The 22,322-nt window shown below is 38.2% G+C and overlaps 1 protein-coding gene and 1 pseudogene across 1 annotated transcript; both read right to left on the minus strand.

The window, feature by feature from the left end:
* Positions 1–739: 739 nt before the first annotated feature.
* On the minus strand, positions 740–3,300 carry LOC137285067 (cyclic AMP-dependent transcription factor ATF-3-like). Its single transcript, XM_067817270.1, has 3 exons — positions 3,100–3,300; positions 2,056–2,163; positions 740–935 (listed from the first exon to the last, which is right to left on the minus strand). Exons 1-3 carry the CDS (start codon positions 3,289–3,291, stop codon positions 792–794), a joined length of 444 nt encoding a protein of 147 aa, XP_067673371.1. The 5' UTR covers positions 3,292–3,300; the 3' UTR covers positions 740–791.
* Positions 3,301–15,617: 12,317 nt separating this feature from the next.
* Positions 15,618–17,505, minus strand: LOC137283425 (uncharacterized; annotated as a pseudogene).
* Between the last annotated feature and the right edge of the window lie 4,817 nt (positions 17,506–22,322).

The following is a 22,322-nucleotide window of genomic DNA, read 5'->3' on the forward strand; positions in this document are numbered from 1 at the left end:
AATCGTAACAGTTAGATACAGTTAAACGAACGTTCTAACATGCTAATAAGTGCAAAATAGCAGAAGTAAGGGCGAATCACATACACGTAGCTGTAAATAACACAACGTAAGGGTACAGTTGTAAACGCTAGTGTCCGTTTATGAACATGAACTGAAGTAGACACAGTGAATTAAAAAAGCTAACCATTATGTTGTGTAACTTAATCATTTCTAAATGAATAAATTGTATCAATACATGACTGAAAGCATACGTCACTTTAAATGATATCTCAGGGCTAAAACTGTCTCCACACACTAATTTCATTCTAAACGCCTAACAATTGTACGAAGCGATCTTAGCGGTAACACAATCGTGACACTTTAGCAAAAACTTAAGATGGTCTTACCGCGGGGATCGATTTGATTTGTGAAGCCAGTGAATAACGACATGCGTAAAATATCACGTGACCATCCAAAGATGCCCGATCAGAAAGCGCTGTGTCGTGTACTCGTGTTTGATTAAACGTTTATCTTAAGGTAGTGGAAAGGTAGTATCGGATGACATAAAAATGGATACGATAACTTCTGTATATGTGCTACAAATTACCATGATAATAAAGCACTATTATCCCCTGACATCATATCCAAACAGCGAAGCTTGAATAAATATATTAATATATTAATATATAATATAATAATGAATTCTCCCTCAAAGAGAAAATCCTTTCGGGTCACATCACCCTGAGGCAAACATGTCACATATCACGTGGTGGGTGTCAGTTTTTTTATTCAGAAGCGGCGTCCCTGTAGGGTCACGTGTCAGCCTGTATCACCACCCACACAAAACCACTCTCGGAAGTGGCTGGGGAAGAGTCCTGTCGGGTCTGATGGAGGTTCCGCCATTGTTTTAGCTCTTCTTCAAGACGCTTGTTCTCAGCAGTGAGTTGGTTCGCTTTCTGAAACGCAAATATTTTTTACTCTGAAAAAACCAGTGACACAGTGTTTCCCTTGTCTATCACTCTAAACTTGATAAGTCAGCTCACAGACACCAACGCTCATATGGGGCGGAGAGGTAGCCCAGTGTTTAATGCGTTCGCTCGTCACCAGAATACCCGTGTTCGATTCCCCACTTAGGTACGGTGTGTGGAGTCCATTTCTGGAGTTCCCCACCGTGGTGTTACTAGAACACTGCGGAGAAGAAATAAACTGCCTCACTCAAGTTTCATATTGTCACAGATACCTGGAAGCGTTTGTAAACCTGGGCCTACTTTCACAAAGCACTAAGGTGATCGTAAGTCACTCTTAGTGCATCGTTAAAGAATGGGAGTTCAGGACAACCTTAGTGAAGGTTGATTCGTGAAAGGAGCCCCTGCTCTGTAAATAACATGCTACTAATTAGAAACCATTTTGAACCAGTGCGCAGAGCTCCAGATACTTTTTCAAGCAATTGGGTATTTACACCCATATCTGTTGGTGTATGAGTAATGGCATTTTCATGAGGTGTAACTAGCATTTAGTGTACTCCCACTAGTAAAAAGAATTGAGTACACGGGGTTTCTTATCCTTATTGGGTACTTAACTCTTCTAAATGTGTAAATTGGGTACTTAACACTTCCAAATATGTCAATATAAATACTCAATGGACTAAAAGTTTTTAGTAATTGTCATATTGCCAAACATTTGGCAGCCATTTCTAAATGCTCAACATGGAATTCATGTGACTATTAGAGTAACCCCTGAGAATGGCTTTGGCTGTGATAGTATATGTTTATATAAGCATCGCTTACCATCGGCTAATGCTGTTTGTGCGCCGCGACAAATCATAGGCAAGCCAGTTTAGTCATTTGAGTAAAGCACGCAAGGCATTATAGACCAAATGGTTTTTTAGTGATTCTTACGCGTTTTTGTACTCCCACATTTGTAATTACATGTAATGGAGTAAATATGATTTTTTTATTGAGTAAAACACGCAAATACGCGCCTTATCTGGAGCTCTGAGTGTGTCACCATAGCGACAGTGATGTTCGTGCTCACATTATTAACCACCAGGTGAGTATATCGACACACGCGACCCACCTCCTCCAGCTGTGTTATCTTATCCTTCTTCTTCCTCCGGAACTTGAGAGCGGCGATCCTGTTCACCTCCCGCCTCCTCGCTTGCTTTTGCTTCTCTTCATCCGTCATCTACAACACCAACATCGTCATCATTAAGACAGTATCACTGCTGTATCATTACACAGCAACATCATCAACAAGAACTTGTCATCCATTGCTTCATTATCAACACCATCATCGTAACATTCTCACCGGTATATCGACATCTCTGCAACATCGCTAACAACTTGTACTGACTCGATAAAAAAAACAAAGAACTGCAACAGCAGTTACCACCACACCACACCAAAAGCAAGAAATGACCCGCTCCCTCCCCGTCTCCAACAAATATGAAGTTATCATCAAGTCCTGCAAGGGTCTTCTGCAAAATGTTTCTATCTGTCTGTATATAGCTTGCGTAGCTATTGAATAGGTTCAGAGATAAGGTACTTTATATTTATATGACAGGTTTCATTGTGATTGGATGATCAAGTGGATGTCAGACATGTAGATAGCTTATGATACATGTACACGTACGTAGATAGATAGATAGATAGATAGATAGATAGATAGATAGGATATTTATATAGCGCACATATCCACGCACTAGTGCATGCTCAAGGCGCTGGTATTTTTCCCTCTATCACTGGATGTCAATATCAACAGCACATCGTATTTCAATCTCAACTCCCTGGGGAGTATACAACTCTTGCTGCCACTAGGCGCACCGAGGTTATTGTGGCTCTCTCATCCTAATGAGGTACCCAATTGACAGCTGGGTGGACTGGGACTCATAGTCACAGCACTTTGTCCAAGTTTAATGCACGTTACTGACACAGGAACGGACAGACAAGCTGATTACTATTATACAAGCGTGAGATAGAAACTCAAATCTTTTTGAAAGTTATTTGGTTTGGTTTTTTTTGGGTTTTTTTGGGTTTTTTTATAAACGGCACCTCCGACACGAAACGCATCTCCTTCACAAACTCGTTGATTTATAAACAAAATCTTATTTGGTTCAAGTACCTCATATTTGGGTTTCGGCTCAAAGGTGACCTTGAGTTCGGCTTGACCTTGCTGAAGACGTCTGATCTGGATCTTGGACTTGAGTTCCTGTTTCAACAGCGGGATACAGGTGTTAGAATTGAGGGAGTCCTCAAACGCCGTCTCCAGGCCCGATAAAAGCGGCATGCTGCAGGTGATGTCGAAGTTCTCCATTGTTTGGTTTCACGCCTGTTGAACAGCACATTGTAACTTAATAAAAATGTGCCCAGAATTTGTAGTGGTATTTTATTTATTTTATCACCTATTTTCTTGTTTATTTCACAGCATACACAAACGACATGCCCCAAAACATGATGAAGTGATGGCACTTGTCATTGCGCTTATCGCCATTCTTTCGGAGACACTTACACCTTACTGTCATAATGATTTTACGTACAATTATTCATCGCAAACAGGATTGTATCGTGCCCTGTGCACCTTGGGGATGGTTTTACACCGCCTTTAGCAATATTCCAATAATACCACGGGGGTGGGGGTGGGGGGGGGGGGGGGACCAGAAATGGGCTTCACATACTGTACCCATGTGGGGAATCGAACCTGGGTCTTCAGCGTCAACTCGAACGCTTTAACCACTGGGCTGTCCTAACGCCCTAAAAACTAGAAACATAATCAGGAATTATATGATATTCTAAGCCACAATCACCGTTCTTGACCTAAGGGAAGCAATTTGGCACAATAATCAATACGCCGTGAATAACAGTTCCAACCGAGTCATCGGTCTCATTTGGTGAGTGAGTGAGTTCCTTTAGCAGCATTTCCGCATGACAGGAGTGAGTTAGTTTAGTTTTACGCCGCACGCAGCAATATTCCAGCTATATAGCGGCGGTCTGTAAATAATCGAGTCTGGACCAGACAATCCAGTGGTCAAAAGCATGAGCATCGATTTGCACATTTGGGAACCGATGGCGTGAGTCAACCAAGTCAGCGAGACTGACCACCAGATCCCTCTTACAACAAGCACGGGTTGCCGAAGGCCAATATTCTAACCCGACCTTCACGGGCTGGAGACACTATAAACGGCGTTTCCGACCTATTAATGTGAGAAATCGAACCCGGATCTTCGGCGTCACGAGCGAACACTTCAACCGATCGCCTACGCAAACACTGTTCTCTCATTTGGAAAGACATTCACAAGTGACAAGGAGGGCCATTAATTGTTTTATACTTTCTTTATGTAACATTATCATTAAGAGAATCGTTGTCATACTATTGCTGCTAAGAAAATATTAACTATTTCATATTAGAATATTAAATATTTAATAGTAAATGTATTTAGTATTAGGGATTACCTTTTCCTTACAAACAAACAGTTTTGATTTCACTCATGTCAGTTATGATTCTGAATATGGTTTCAATAAGACAGCCTTTATTTTGGGAACAAAGAAGGAGACGACTGACAGGAAGTGTCAGTGGTGGAGTTCTAAATGCGCTTTCATAAGTGGTCCATACTGATAAGGAAGAAACGATCTCATTTTATAAATCACGGAAGGAAATTCACATGAGATTTCTTAGTAGTTTTCAAGTAGTTTATTTACTGTTGTCCCTGGCATATACACTGTAGAAGCATTATTTGTTTACCTTCAACCTACAATAGTCATGCATATCTTTGTACATAAAACAAAATGTATAGTTCGGGAATGGTTTATTCGTTGTTTTAGTGCGAATGTTTCGCTTCAGGTCTTTACTCAGTAGCGCAAGACCACGCAGTGTAGATATTAGTGGGGACCGGACACACCGGTGATTGAGAACATCAGCATCAATGATCAATGCTCATGATGTCTGTCACTAGATTGTCTGGTCCAGACTCGAATATTTACAGACATCCGCGTCCTATTCTAGGAATATCGCCGTGTTAAACAAGAAATAAGCAAGCTCTAGTTGTGTATATAAAAATATTCAACCAGGAAAGGCTTACATATTGGACGGACAACGCGTGGTGACTTGTTAATATCATTGCCATCATCACTATCATCATCATCATCATCATCATCACCCTGACTTTTATTCATCTCTACCTAGTCATGCAGTAGCAACAGACATGGATACTGTCCTGTGTATTTGTGTACCTAGGTTTTTCACTCTGCACCAGGGCCCACGTGCACAAAGCGATCTTAGAGCTAGAATGATTTCAACTCCCATTCTTCAACATTGGCTTAAGATAGTTGTTACGTTAAGATCGTTTTGTACAAGTGGGTCCTGGGGACAGGCTACGATCAAGAAGAAAGCTCAGCCTTACTCCTAATTTTTTTTATAAAAAGATTGTGCAAGCCTTTTATACTATCTAAATATAGAGCTTCGCATACCTACCGGGCCTACAAGAAAAGACTGGTTTGCTTCGTGCCTGCATGCAAATTTCACCGTATTTAGTCCCAACAAACACCAAAGAGTCATGTGAATATGTACGCTGCCAGTTAGTGTCCTTTGTTTGAGTATACAATAAACGAAATGCGTCGAGCCTTAATCAGTTTTAATTTTTAAAAAAATGAAATTATTTTAGGGTTCTATTAATATTTAAACATCAGGAAATTATCTCAATGGCAATAGTTGAGCCTAAACTTATTCAAATAAAAAAGTACAATGTGAAGAAACGAAAGTTATTATCAAGTAACAGTAATACACAATACAAACTTCAAATACAGATTTCAAAACTATTTGCACAATAATGTTCTATATTCGCAGTCTTGTGATTACAGAATCACAGTTCCGGAATATTGTTGCTTAATGTAGGCACAAAAAATACAAAAACAAAAACAAAAAATATAAAAACCTAAGAAACAAAAACAAAAACAAAAAAAACAAGAGAAAATCCAGTTGCTGACGTGACTGAAACCTGTGAAATCGTCAATATGCAACCTATCAAGGAGGCGAGTTATGTCCCTTTGAATACACCATTTTTTCACTTTAAATGTAAAGTCCAGCGAATAAAATTTGATTCACGAATTTGTCTATAACAAAATATGAAAAGAGTATAATTTGATCAAAACACAACATACCAGTACATGTGAACAAGAATATCGTTATTTACACCACAGAGGTTCGTATGTGTATATGAATAGTGCAACTAGAGCCCGTTGCTATGTTACTTTGACACATACTTGTTTTATTTCTCCCCTTTACCCTCTATTTACTTAACATTCATGTTTAACATTTTATTTTATTTTTTTTGCCATGACCTGATCCACAACTTAGTGAACAAAAAATAAAGAGACTGGTTTAATCGTCCTGTATAAGGAGTTGGAGTATGGACACCAATACCAGTGATGGGAATCGAACCTCAACTTGCGGTGTGACGAAGGAAACCTACTACACTAACCCACGATCCGTAAGAGGAGGGCGTGAAACGTCGAACGGTAAATTGTAAGAGTTTTTCGGCATTATGAAATATTATCATCAGTGACACTGAGTAAATGAACGTATCGTACATTCTCCCAACAAAGCATACAATTGACAAAATAGACACATAAACTGGTACCAACAGGAACACGTTTCGAGACAGACAAAATAAAATGCATTTTGCTTTCGTGAGATAAAATATAAAGTCCTGCCGCTAAATAACATCGTGTTTGTATTTCTGTGGCCTTCAAATAACACACTGACAGACACAACCATGTAATTAATATGCTATACTAATAAGGGTTTCCTTAGCAAAGAATATTAACACATCCACATCAACCATCATTTAGAGTTTTGTCATAGCTACTCGCCACTCCTAATTTACAGTATAAGTTAGTAGGACAAATATAAATATCTGCGTAATGTATGCTCTAATACAATACTTGAGACAATATTTCGCAATACTTGAGACAATATTCCGCAATACTTGAGACAATATTCTAAGAAATACATGAGAATAAAGAACTACTATATGGACTAGTATAAAATAAACGTGCTTGAAATAAAAAATTCTAAACCAAAACTAGAGTATGAAATGCAAACCCTAATGAAGAACACTTTAATGCGGTACAACATGCTATGGAAAGGCAACTCTCTAAACTGACCTGGACGATAGACGACGGAGAATTGCGTGAGTTCTAAACAGGGAATACCCTTCAGCGTGTTTTGGTCACGTGACCTTAACTGTGCACAAGCCAGTACTATATAATCATATAAATGCACCAGTTACAACTGTTCTTTCTTGAATGTGTGGATGGGATTGTCACTTTGGCGTGTTGTTTGTTAGCCGCACGTACTATTATCGATAACCGTATATGGTACTTGATCTGTTAAACTACGCACGTTTCATTTCATTCTCATCCTGTCGCGGTCAAACTATTTTTCATTAACAAGTACATATTCTGAAAATAATCCTGATTCTACACCAATAGTAAAAATGATAGTGTAATAACAAGGACGTTATTACTTCCGCATTCTTTTGCTGTGGAAAATATGGGAAAATCCCATCTAAAAATAGATTAGGTTTTGGAAACCCCCTGTTATTTATAGACAGATGACAATTCATAATACGAAGTTAGGATTCCAATTAGAAATCATGAAACGGGTTAATGTTATACATGATACTTGTAACATAGACATAAATTGTTTAGTATGGAGCTCCCACACATGGAAGTGTCAGTCAACCCATTACATATCTTATCTGATAATTTTTTACTCCATGTCATTTACAGCAACAGGGCTTATGAGTGACTTCAACAATTCGATTTATGTGTCAGTCCAACCTGTCTACCTGCTCACCAAGAAGTTTATGAAATGGTTACATATTATTTGAACCCAGTCTACTAGGCAGGATGTTTTGTTCAACACTGAAAGGCCATAGACCAGTAATACATTTCATATCCTCAAATCAACAAGGACCCCACCTAAGTAAGGGAATATACCATTTGATACTGATCATCTGATTTGATATATCACGTACATATATATTTAAAGATACACCCAGCATATCATAATAGTCCTTTTTGAGTATCATATATAAAAACACCCTTAACAAAAGCAGATTGGTAAAACTATTGTAACTATTGTACATACCAGTCTTGTATCTGTGTCAGTCTCACTCACCAATCGACAATGACCTGTATCCTGTATAATTCAATATAATTCAACTTAATGTGAAACTGTGATTCATTATCACATACAGAGCAGTGTGACTACTTACAAGTCATACACAAAACACAACTCATTATGAGTTTGGAAATATTTAATCAAGATGAAAAACAAGAAAATGCATAGATTGTTATTACACAATGTAATATGAAACAAATGTAAATATCAATGAAGTATTCAACAATAAGAGAAAATACAAGTGTTTCTTTCATAGATGACACCAAGTTGTCTCAGATGACAAATATACATGTAAAAAAATCTCCATAGGATAGATCAGTTTATTAATGGTTTCATTGATTTTCCACTTAGGCCAGACCAATCATATTTCTTGTTTTACGGATTTTTGTCCTCTGAAAACCTAAAGGCAGAAGGATAAAAAATAAAAAATAAAATTTCCAATCAAAGTAATATTAATTCTAAATACTTGAAGTATTTTATAATTCTAAATACTTGAAGTATTTTACTTTTGGCAATGTATGAAGTGAACATGGGTCAAAAAACATCCTAAAAAGTATTTTCTTGTGAGTTTACATTTTTAGCCAATAAATACATTAGGATTTTCATATTTGAGCTGGAAAATTAATTTATATTTTTTTTCTCATTAATGAAAAAGTACGGCAGGCGCATCTGTGAAACAAGAAATAAAATTGGTCTGGCCTTAAAACATAAAGAAAAGAATGAGGGAAGGTAGAAGAGGAGGCTAAAGAGAGAGATGGAAACAGTGAATAAGCATCATTTTATTAAACACATAAATAATATGTATTCATATGACATACTCATAGGACACTACTGAATGTGCCAATACTGTCTAACACAGGCTTACACAGAAGTAACACGCTACATTTTAAAATGGCATTTTGTAGTCATAAACAGCTTTAGAGTTTGATAAGCGATAGTTTCAATGTAGCTTCTTGTTAACTATTGATCTCTCAGATGTTTGCAATTGTATCACAGAAGTGTCTTCCAGGAGGGATCAGAAGCTCTTACTTGAACAATAGTTGTCATTACATTTCTCAGAAATCCCTGGTGGGACTCATCCCCTTAATGTACTAGAATATGTACTTTACTGGGAATTAGTAATCCCCAATAAAACATAATATACCTTACTAAAGCATGCTAGCTGTAATCTATGCACCCTCAGTATTATTATTACATACAAGGGCGAAAATATTGGTGTTCATATTTTTCATACGATACTCTAGGGCAAAATATCACTTTGTCATGATGACATGACATCATGAACAATGCTATGACATCATGTTTCTTCTATGACACTGCGTTCTACATTCGGCAATGGTGGGTTGCTTAAGCCTGTGTTGGAAAGTATATTTAGGTTTCTTTTCCTTAATTTGACTCCAGAAATAAACAGAATGTTATATTTGTGTCGTAAACATAATATCCTCTAAAAATGTTGGATTATACAGAGCATTGGATAATTAAATGTCTCCTTGCTTGCATACTTTTAAAACAGTACCACAAATTGTAACTGGCTTACATTGAATTTAGGGATGAGTGTTGGCATATTTCATGTAAGGGTAAGATTCCCTATTTGTTTTCATGTTTTGATACTATTGTTTACTGTCAGATGAAGTTTTAGCTGAACAAAGTGTGAGAGAGTACAAGCTGCATCAAAATGAAACTCTAAATTGTGGGTTAAATGTGCTGTACATTACAGAAGTTACGTCCTTTAGTACTGATCAAATATGAGAGATGCTTTCAAAACAAGTTCTCAAACTGGTCTGGATATGAGACCAGTATAAAAGTCTCCTCTGAGGGCAGGGGCAGGTCACTGACACCTCACCAAGCCCTAAAGATCATTACCCTTATGTGAGGGAGCGACTTTTTACCACTTTTAGCAATATTGCAGCAATATGGTGGCAAGGGGTTACCAGATATGGGCTTCACACATTGTACCCATATGGGGAATCAAACTCAGATCTTCGTGTGACACCAGAAATGGGCTTCACACACTGTAGCCATGTGAAAATTGAACCGGCATATTGGCATGACCAGCAAACGCCTTAACCACTAGGCTACTCCAACACCCCTATGCTTATGAGTGTATGGTAGCTGAAAGTGTGAGAAGGGATAAAATAACTTGGGTGCCGCTGAACAAAGCGGTCTCAGTGCTAAGGTAATCAAAACTCCCATACCTTAACACAGACTTATGAGTCTTAGCAATAAGGTCGTTTTGTACAATGGAACCCTGGGTGATTCTGGGATTCAAAGCCATGATCATTGGATCACGTCAAAGGGACATAACTGTGTAAATGACATGAGGCACCTCAGGCAAACAAGCCACCCATTCTACTCAAATGCTACGATATAATTTGCTTGGATGAGTTTGCTTCTCAGAAAACAAAAGCTGTGCAACCTGCTTAACATGTGTTCATTCAAGTAGTAAGATGCACAGCTGGCTACACATCTCATGAATCTAAAAACTACCACACAAATACCCAGCTGTTGATCACATGCTTGTAAAAGATATCAGTATCTGTATCTTAACTTCACACTGACAAAAACACAAAACGGAAATGCATCAGTCAAATCTCAGGCAATTACAGATAAGAACGTCTAGAACGTGAAAGGTGCATGACTGCATCCATGAATGAAAGACTAACACAGTTGTGGCAGCAGTGAATATGGTATACGTGGGGATAACATTTTGATTAAATATAATAATAAAAATATAGTAATAATTATCAGCATCACTGACAGCATGGTTTCAATGACATTAATTGTCATTTGCATTGAATCGCTCAGACTCAGTTATCAACTGTCCATTCTTAAGCTTCTCTTCCCTTCACTAAACCATTTTAGGAATTACTGACATTGGCTGTGTGTGTGACAATGTCTGGGTCAATACCTAATCCAAACACTCATGAAGTGAGTATAGTTTTATGCTGCTTTTAGCAATATTCCTGCAATATCATGTGTGTGTGTGTGTGTGTGTGTGTCCATGTGCATGCATGTTTGCGTGCGTGTCTGTGATATCATTTTGTCTTAAAAGATTTCTTGCAGCCCAGGGTCTAGTTCCTCAAGGCAATCATAGCACTGTGACAGTCATAAATCTACTATAAAGTATGGGAGTTATGACTGTTGCAGCTCTACGATTACCCCAGGGAACTAGGTCCTGAAGTACAAGCCCTGACACAGGTTTGTGGTAAGCTGTTTGATGTCAATTAAGTATCATACATCATTTATCAATCACCACAATGAAGACCTGCAGTTAACGAATTTGCCTTATACTAGTTTCCGTACTTCCTCATATATTTAGGACTGTCTTACAACAAAGCATCTCTACAAATTGTATAATATCAGTAATACATGTTATATTTCACATGTGAAAATCCACCGAAGGAATGAGCACACCAAACATTGGGTGATGGAATCGGATAGGTCCCATAAATACATCCACAATGCTACAAACACTTCTGAGTAACAAATGTGTATGTAAAACTAACTGTTTATAAATCACACAAAAATGTATCAGCAAATTTGAGATGATTCTGTGCAGCTCTCCATTGGTGGAGACTGATTTTTCTTCACTGTCAGCAGGCCTGGCACTTGTGATTGAGGCATGGCTTGTTTAAACATTATTTGCATAACTGTAGGAACCTGTCTACAGTGGAAATGAATGTAGCAAAATAGTTCCTCGAACAGCTATTGTGGACAAAATGCAAAGTTTAATGTCAAACAAAACCAGTGGCTAGCTATGACATATCAGTGATTGATGTCATCAGTGGGACTTGAAGTCATACAGCTTTAACAAAATGTGAGATCTACTACTCTGTGCATATCATGAAACCCCTCTTATTCAAGTTACATAAAACTTGTCTTGTACAAGGTGATTTTCAGTAGGCCTCATAAGCAAGACATGACTCGATATAGTGATGACGCATGACAAGATTCAGTCGTGATATGTCACTTTGATCCAGTCAGGACGTGACTAGATCTAGTGATGATTGAGTGAGGAAGTTTAGTTTTACGGAGCACTCAGCAATGTTCCAGCTGTATTGCGGCGGTCTGTAAATAATCAAGTCTGGACCAAACAATCCAGTGTTAGTCGCCTCTTATGACAAGCATATTCAACTGACCTGTGTCTTCATGGGTCTATAGTGATGACATGTGACGAGATCAAGTCATGATATGCAAATGATTAATGTTGTCTTTGTATACTGGACAAAATAATTTAGGGATATTGGTATATTTATGACTGCTATTTCATCACATTGTCAAAGAATAAATAGATTATGATTCATAATTTCAAAATTTACATATATATATATAGGTTATCACGCAAGTGTGTTTTGCGATGGTTAATTTCCTGCATTGGGAATAAACATTGTACTTAGCAAGCCTTGGCGAGTTAAATGCATAGTGTTTATTCCCATTGCAGGATATCAACCATCCCCAAACCCAAGAGTGTGATAACCAATTTATCATACAATGTCATTCTTAAATTAAAATTTTTAAAAATGTGATTTTATTTGCCACAGATCATGAAACTAAACTTCCTGAGATGTGCCCGCATATCTATGACGTTACAAATATGTGCGTAGTAATACGTGACATCACAAGCTCGGTAACGCGTTTTCTACTGATCACTCATTTGACTGTGTTACATCATGTAGTTCCCATTCAGTTTTTATGTTAAAGAGCATATTGTCGTCAACAAATATTAACTCAGTTTGACAAAATAAGAAAATACAAACAAATTTTCTCCCTTCAAGGCACTTTCAGGACCGTAACCACACCCATCAATCTGGACACGATCGCCAATAAATGGGTGCGACACCATGTTTGTTTACAGCTTGAAAGTAGGCCCTAAAATTTGCACATGACCTCTCTAATTTGCATCGGTATCCATATATGACCCCAACAGATACCAAAAATATCTGTTGGCTTTATCCTGTCGAGAACACTATTGTATGATAAATCTAACTATTTTCGTCCAGTATACAAACAGCACTGACTCACATGATGCAAATCTAATAATTGTAACTTACCATGATTGCTTTGAGAAAAAGAGGTTCTGTAGTGTGATAAATGCTGATGACAAATGACAACAGCCATTAAAACACCTGTACAATAATAGCTCACTCAAAATCATGTCATGAACATGAGGTCAAGAAATTTGCATAGAAATTTACAAACACATGACAACTTAAACATGCCAGGGCAAGGCTGCATTTTACTGAATGCTCTCTACTATTCTTGCACAAGCTTGTTACATAATAACAGTCTGTGCTTTTAGATTCCACCTAACAAAAATGTTGTAGGGTACTTCACCCTCACATAAAACCCTGAATAAAAGCTTTCATAAGTATTTTTAGATGCCAGAATTAATGAAAAATGCGTCTTTGTTGAAATATGGTGCCAGTATGAGTGTGTTGTGGGGTAGAGCTTAGAGCTATCTGAACCGATGAATAGTGACTGAGTGATTCAACTTGGTCAAATCCACAGCCTTGAACAGCATTTCACGTAGATTATGACTGTCAACTTGATGTAGAGAAAGATAGACCAAAGCATTGCAGGTCAGGAACACATAGCATTCTGTGAATCTGATAGGTCTGGTGCTGACAAACTGACAAACGTAATCAATGTGAACTGGGATTCAAGCCACGCCCTCTCAGAAGGTAAAGGGGTGCAACTCTGCATGGTGTATACATCGTGATATCACATGACAAAGCCCCCAGATACCTGAACTGCCCTCTGTATACCTAAATAGCAGGGCTAGATTACCAACGATACCAAATGACCATTCATAATCTCCTTACTTACAACATAACTGCTTCACAACCATGTACTTGAAAGACGACAACATGTACTGTGCCCACAACAACTATTATAAACATTTTCACATAATCACAATGTTGTCTGAATAAATAGCACTGACATAAAGTCAGAGAATATATTTGTACAAGTTTCTATAGCTTTTTCATCTCACACTACGGAGAAGCCCATCTGAGACTGGTTTATTGACTTCTTTGCACTGCATCATGTTTATGATGTATAAATACCGGTTGAGAGAGAAGGATGATTTATCATGATCTGTTCAGCCACTACAGCCTGGTCTTCTGCAGTGCTAAGGCTCTAAATAAGGCAAGCCTAGATTTCCAAGGTTCTGAATCTCTGGTTGGCCTTGGGCTCCTTTTCAATTTAAATATGTTTGTTTGTTACATTCAAAAGTATATATTCACAGACTAAGCATTAATCTGTTATATCAGTCATACTGGCACTTTCCTATCTTTATTGCTGATATCACTGCAGAGGACAGGGTTATAAATGTCATGTTTTATCATTGTTTTCTCCACTCGAATGAAAACACAGACCAAAAACCATATATCTTGTGTGTATACAACAAAACCATATACCTTGTGTTAATACAACAAAACCATATATCTTGTGTGTATACAACAAAACCATATATCTTGTGTGTATACAACAAAATCATATATCTTGTGTGCATACAACAAAACCATATATCTTGTGTGTATACAACAAAACCATGTATCTTGTGTGTATACAACATTGATCCAAGGTTTCAGATTCAATCCCGAGTTTTTCAAAAATGATACGTAATGAATTTATGCTTCAAGATCTCAAGAATGTTTTCTTAACAAAACCATTTTACTACAAAAACTTCCTACTTCGAGTCAGGTATCTTACACCATGAATTTATTATCCACATGAAAGAATAGAAAATAATAAGATTTATCAACTTAAAAACACCACTGGGGCACATCGAGATGTGAAGATGCCTTCAGAGTTATCTGCCCTTGCTTCAGTGTTATCTTGCCTTTATCTGTTATCTGCTCATGGTGAAGCTTCACGTTGTCACGTAACAAAGACGAAGAGATGGAATGTTTCAACAATTCACATGTACTATGGGGGCGCGGTGTGCAAGCTGGATAAAGCACCAGGTGATCGAGCCAGTGACGCAGAGGTGTCGGGATCGAGGCCACCTGTAACCAGGTGTAAGAACCTTGGAATCAACTTTGTGGCAGACTCTTTCCGTGTTGTCACAAGCCCTAGTGTACAGTACACATCCCTGTACACTTAAAAGAACCCACGAATCCACTGGCATATGATCAGATGGTGGCCACATAAATACATACAAACACCTATCTGCAGGTACAGCAACGTGCAGTGAACTTGGACAAAGTACTGTTGCTATATGTCCCAGTCCACCCTGCTGTGAATTGGTAGCTGATGAGAAAGCCACAATCAACCTGGTGTGCCAAGTGCCAACAAGAGTGCCATGGGAGTTGAGATTGATAATACAATGTGAGGTTGAGACTGACATCCAATGATCAAGGGAAACAAATACCAGCGCCTTGAGAAGCACTAGTTGCCTTCATGTGTGTGCTGCATAAATATCCAGTATATATATACTACAGGTTTAACTGCATCTTCTACACATGCCGAATTGCAGCAATAGTGAAAGACACAATAATTGATACGTGATAAACATAGCAGGAGTACAACAGTTGTGCAGGTAAGTGGCTCCATGAAGAGCCTGACAGTTGTATAGAGACTGGCTCCATGAAGAGCCTAACAGTTGTATAGAGACTGGCTCCATGAAGAGCCTAGCAATAGTGTAAAGACCTAGCTTCATGAGGAGCCTTACAATGGGATAAAGACCTGGCTTCATGAGGAGCCTTACAATGGCGTAAAGACCTGGCTTCATGAGGAGCCTTACAATGGCGTAAAGACCTGGCTTTTTGACGGGCCTAGTAGTTGTGGAGAACTAGCTTTGTGAGGAGTCAAACTGTTGGTGATTCTTGCCTGGCGTGCACAATTAACTTGATGAGGAGCCTAACATCTGTATTGAGAATTAACCTGATAAGGACATCTATAAACAGAATTAACTTGATAAGAAGCTGGACAGTTGTGGACAGAATTAACTTGATGAGGAGCCTAACATCTGTATTGAGAATTAACCTGATAAGGACATCTATAAACAGAATTAACTTGATAAGAAGCTGGACAGTTGTGGACAGAATTAACTTGATGAGGAGCCTGACATCTGTATACAGAATGAACTTGATAAGGAGCCTCACAGCTATGTACAGAATTAACTTGATTTGGTGTCTGACATATGTATACTGAATTAACTCGATAAGGAGCCTGACAGCTGTGTACAGAATTAACTTGATAATGAGTCTGACAGCTGTGCACGAGATTAGCTAAATGTGGCACATGACAGTTGTGTACCAAGCAAGTCTCATGATGTGAGCCTGTAACACTGAAACATGAGAATTTTTGACAGCAGGACATAAACACTTAGGAATTTGCCAATAATTTGCACAACTGTTTCACAACACATGGCAAGAATCGCCGACAGGATGCAGCACATACCTCTATACTGGTTTACTGGACAACAAAACTTCCGCGTATTTACTGTCTGACAAAGGAAGGAAGCATATAGTGCGTTCGAAAAGATTGCCAACTCGGAGGCCCAGCATCAGGCAGGCAGTTTCAAATATTCAGGCCTTGCGGCCTTAAGTAAATTATAGAGAGAGAATTTTAAAGAGAATTTTTCCCTTATTTGTTTTCTTCATCAACCTGCATCAATCATCCTTCATGTTCGACAACTTACAGTTTCACTTCCTGGTATTTCAGTGTTTTACCCAATGGAATGTCAACACCAGTCTTTAACAAATATAAACTTTACTTTGGGCCACAGGCTTCACTATTTAATTTTGTAGAATTAGTATGAAATTGTGTACAGTGAAATCTGTTTTGATTTTATTGGTCTAACTAAAACAAAATGGGCCTGCAGATTTCATTCAGGGCCTGTACATTTGAAAGCTCGCAGGTGGCAGCAGGCCTTGATGGCTCATGGGCAAATTAAGTATTGCAAACACTGCTTTGAGTCAGTTAATATTTGCTGCTTGAAAAAACATGTAAAACTCAGGAATGGCCATTTGTCACAGGCATGTTCAGGGAAGAGGTATGTCTTGGGCAACATTTTTCATAGGACAGTATGACAATTTGCTGATATAAAATTTCTATGTGCAAACACTCCCCACATAATAAATTCTAATTCATGCTCATTTTAATTAAAGGCATTATCTCCTGTCCCCTCCTTGTTGTATACACAAATAATTAACGATAACTCTTACAATACCTATTGCTTTGAGGTATACCATCACAACATAATATTGTTGGCATCACCTTGCAATGAAACAGTGGACACGCCTAAACTTCATCAGCAGTATTTGCCAACAATTACAAATTTCACAAGCAATCTGGGCAAGAAAGTGGCATTGCTGCAGACAGAAATACCTTGACAATCATTTTCCTCAAAATCCATTAAATTCATAAAAGAAATCAGATATGAGTCATTTTCAAAATATGCAGATATTTCCTGTATCAGGATTAAAATCTTGATTAAATCTTAAAGTAAGCCGTTATTTTTGTTCACCTTGCATGTTTAAGATATCATCTTTGTTGCAAACCTATAAAAACACACCATATAAATGTAGATTTAAATATTTTCCATGAATTGGAAAGTGAAACAGCCCTTTTTTCTTGTATCCAGGTGTGAAAATCTAACTTTCTGTGTGTGTTGCTCTGTAATTTAAGCTTCAAAATGATTTTATTTTGCAGTATTTGCAACCATAGAGCTTCCACCAATTTCATGTGGTTGCAAAGAACCTATATTCCAATTCTATATTTAAAAAATAAAACTTTTTCTTTTGTATACAAGACAAATGTCTTTGCTGTAACAGTTCCTCAACAGTCTGAAATAATCAATGATCCCTTGACCTATAAAATTGGAACTTCCTGTCATGCTCATTAGGACATTCTGGTTGAGAGCAAGGAACATGTGGTCTTGATGAAAAGCCAAATGTTTGTGAGAAAACCAGGTTCAAAAGGTAAGAAATTGCAAGTATTTTGAACATCTGTCTTTGAGATAACGCAAATTCACATGGAGCTAGATATTTTTCAGTAATTATGTTTTTTTCAATGAATTAGAGACCATAATCACAACTCAGTTAGCTGGCTTAAAAACTATAAGGGACTAGTCATTAATACTTTTTGGTATAATGTTTCATGTTTTGTCTTTAATGTAACAGTTTTTCATGTAACTGTTATTTTGTTATTTGAAAGACCATAAGTGTTACTGCAAAGAAATATTGCTGCTGATTTTTATATTATTTACCTTTTTGAACAGCAGTATCATTAACAGCTGAATTGAGGAATTGCTCTCAAATTTCTTCCCTTACTAGAGATGAAAATAATTTGTTATTTATAACATGCATTACGTAGAACCTCCTTTTCTGAGAGACTGTTATTGTAAAGACACAATCTGTTACTGCAAAGACAATTCAATACTGTTTTTGAAATAAGATTATTTCTGATAGTATTATGTTCAAAAAGGCGCAATCATATTTGATCTTGAATATAATATTTTGAATGAAATTAATCATATCAACATATTTGCACTTGTAATGTTTCCGAAAGTGCAATTGTTATTTAAAAGACACAATATGTTACTGGAAAGACAATCCAAAAGTGATCTTCAGCAAAAACATAACAACATATTTGTGTATAACATACACATTTTATGAAAGTTATTGTGATGTAATTTGACAGAACAATTCACTGAAGCATCTCACTTGTGTTTTTCAGATCTAAAACGATGGGAATGACAAATGCTGAGAGGCAGAGAAAGTTTCGAGCAAACAGAGACAAGGATCCTGCACGCAGACAGGCTTACTTGGAGGCGGGGAGAAAGCGTTACAGTGATGATAAAGAAAAAGGTTTGCGAAAATCAACAAAAGAACTTCCTGAACGAGAGAGAAGACAGCTGAGAAGAAAATGGAAGAAGCAAAAGAGAGTTCTATGAGCCAAACAGAAAATCGTTGCTGAAATGATCACCCCACCAATGTCGCCACTGTCACCGAGATTGCCATTGTCGCCGGTACAAGTCCAAAGTTCAAGACAAAGACGACAGAGTCAGAAGAAAATTCAGCGAGACAAGGCTCAGTGTTACAGAGACAATAAAGCTCTCAGACTGGAACTTGAAAAGGCAAAAAAGCAAGTTTTAATGTATAAACAACGGTGGCAGAGGACAAAACAAGATAATTCCAATAAGGAAACTCCTAGGAGCAAAACCAGAAGACTCATTAGAAATATTTCCAGTAAAACAGCCAGAAGGACGCTGCTATTTCACAGTACTCTCATTGAACAAATGAGTCAGTGGTATAAGAAGAAATCAAGGAAAATCAAACAAGATATCTCTTCCATGGTTACAAGTGGTGCAATCCTAAAAAAGTACAAATTTCTCAGCCATGCGCGAACCACTTTTGGAATTAGAGCTAGAAAGTCATCAGAGACTACTAATCGCACTTACCTGTCACTGAGACAATGTCAAAAGGTCAGATCTTTCTTTGAAAGAGACGACAACTCCCGACTGTTGACAGGAAGCAAACAGACGGTGACACACACAAAAGAAAAGAAACAAAGAAGGATTCTGAAAGACAGTTTGAAAAACATACATCTGAAATATATCTCGGAATCTAAAATGTCCAATGGATTTTCAACTTTTTGTCGATTAAGGCCATTTTGGGTATCATTTCCAAAGCCAAGCGACAGAAATACATGCCACTGCAAACTATGTGAAAATACACAATTCATAGCTACTTCATTGAAAAATTCAGGTGCAACTACAAGTGCTAACCTTCACTCTATCATCAGAGAAATGGTCTGTGATGAGACCTCGCATGCTTGCATGTATGGTGATTGTGTTGTGTACAAAGATCAACGATTGGTGTATGATAAGAAGATCAAAGATGAATCCGTCCAATGGTCTGCGTGGACAACAAAGAAAGAAAAGCGACAAATCAAACAAAACAAGAAAATTATTGAAAAAGATGTCCTTGTCACTGTGAAGGGCATTCAAACTGGGTCGGTGTGTGACCTCGTCCAGCAGTTGGAGAAGGATCTTGATCGATACAAGAAACACTGCTTCAATATCCAACATCAGTTCATGTATTTCAAAGAAAAAAAGGACAATCTGAAAGACAATGAATGTGTCATTCATGTAGATTTCTCTGAGAACTATGTATGCAAATTGGCCTCTGAAATTCATAGCATGCATTTTGGTGCCTCGAAGAAGCAGCTCTCTTTACACACTGGAGTGTACTTTGTCAAATATCAAAGTGGTCCACAAACTTTCTGTACTGTATCAGAGAACCTTGACCATAGTCCTGGAGCAATTTGGGCACACCTTCAACCTGTCTTGCAAGAAATCAAAACATGGTATCCAACTATTGACACATTACATATATTCAGTGACGGGCCTACAACCCAATACAGACAAAAGAGAAACTTTCTACTTCTTTCTCAAAAATCAGCCCAGTTTGGATTCGCATCTGCATTTTGGAACTTTTTCGAATCTGGGCATGGCAAGGGCACCCCTGATGCAGTTGGAGGAGCAATCAAAAGAAAGGCAGACTCAAAGGTGAAATATGGACAGGACATAACATCTGCAGAACAATTTGTTGAAGCCACTAGGGAGAGTGAGGTAAATGTGATCATCATTCCACAAGAGAACATTGTTCAGGGACTGGAGGCACTGAGTCAAATGAAGCCAAGACCAATCAAAGGCACCATGAAGCTTCACCAGGTTTGCTGGTTTGGGTCTCAAAATGTTATCTTTTACAGGAACCACAGTTGCATCTGTAAAGCACCAAATGAATGTTCAGATCACAAACTGACAAAGCACATCATTCAGTCAGGTCCAGAAACATCTCCAAATCTCAAAGATGATGTCTACAATGAATATCTAGATACTTTAAAGCATTGCACGAGTTTCACTGAGCTTCAAGAACGATGCAGAGAGATTGCAGCTATAATAGACTACATTGAGATACAGGAAACCATCACCCTGCCACATGAAAACCTCAAGGTTGACACCCCTTCGATGAAGCTATTTCCAAATGACTTGGATGATGTCAGTGAGTTATATCCTTGCAGTGTGAAAGCAGATGGAAACTGTTTGCCTTCTGTTGGAAGTCTATATGCGCATGGAACCACTGAGAAAACATCCGAAATGCGAGTACGGATTGTGGTTGAACTTGCCCTCAACGAAGACTTCTACCTTGACAGAAACTTCTTGCAAAGAGGAAGATGTCCTGCAAATGCAAAGACCTGGCCTTATATCTATGCCCAATACTCTGACATGTACATCCCTGGAACTCATCTCACAAACAACATTGTCAGGGATATTTTAAGGCATGAAATAATGAAAATCAGAGCCAATTTTGCTTACATGGGCATCTGGCAGATCCATGCCTTATCAAGTGTTCTAAGATGTCCTCTTTACTCAGTGTATCCCAAACTTGGAGCCCCATGTGTTCGCAAAGATCTTCAGAGAGTGATCATTCCAAGGCAATTGGAGTCCTCAGGTACTTTCCCCCTTTACGTAATGTGGACAAGCACTAGAAATGACATGTCCACAAAACACTGGATACCAAATCATTTCGTGGCAGTGCTGTCCAAGGACAAACTCAACGCAAGCATAGTGGAGCCAATAATGAGAAGTGTTGAGTTCGTGGAGCCCAGTTCAGACGAACTGGAGCTGAACATTGAAGTGTTGAAGAGCAACACTGAAGAACTGGAGCCTAACTTAGATATTGGTGATCCTAACTCAGACACTGATGATGCTAGCCCAGACACTGCTAATCCTAGCCCGGACACTACTGATCCTAGCCCAGACACTGCTGATCTTACCCCAGATACTGCTGATCTTACCCCAGACACTGCTGATCCTACCCCAGACACTGCTGATCCGGGCCATACAAGTGGCTTTGACTATTTGGATAAGTATGTCATTGTCTCCTACGACAACAAGCCCTATCCTGGTTTTGTTGAAGATGCCAATGAAGATGAAGTCTTTGTGTCCTGTATGGCAAAGATTGGCAGAGCTGATAACAGATTCTTCTGGCCCAAAAAGATTAAAGATAAATGTTGGTACGAGTTGGAGAAAGTACTGAAAATCATTCCACCACCTATTCCTATTGAACATACGTCACACTACAAGATTGACCCTGACATTTGGTCAAAAATGTCCAAGTACTGACATAACTATGTTCCTGTTTGATGTT

The sequence above is a fragment of the Haliotis asinina genome, chromosome 5 (genome assembly GCF_037392515.1).
Source record: "Haliotis asinina isolate JCU_RB_2024 chromosome 5, JCU_Hal_asi_v2, whole genome shotgun sequence".
Lineage (NCBI taxonomy): Eukaryota > Metazoa > Mollusca > Gastropoda > Lepetellida > Haliotidae > Haliotis > Haliotis asinina.

Bases quoted from the DNA above. Each gene is read 5' to 3' on its own strand.
- LOC137285067 (XM_067817270.1), bottom strand. From the start codon at position 3,291: ATGGAGAACTTCGACATCACCTGCAGCATGCCGCTTTTATCGGGCCTG. The intron at 2,164-3,099 runs GTACTTGAACCA...TTGGTGTTGTAG, and splicing joins AGCCGAAACCCAAATATGAG to ATGACGGATGAAGAGAAGCA. The intron at 936-2,055 runs GTGGGTCGCGTG...TTTGCGTTTCAG, and splicing joins AGATAACACAGCTGGAGGAG to AAAGCGAACCAACTCACTGC.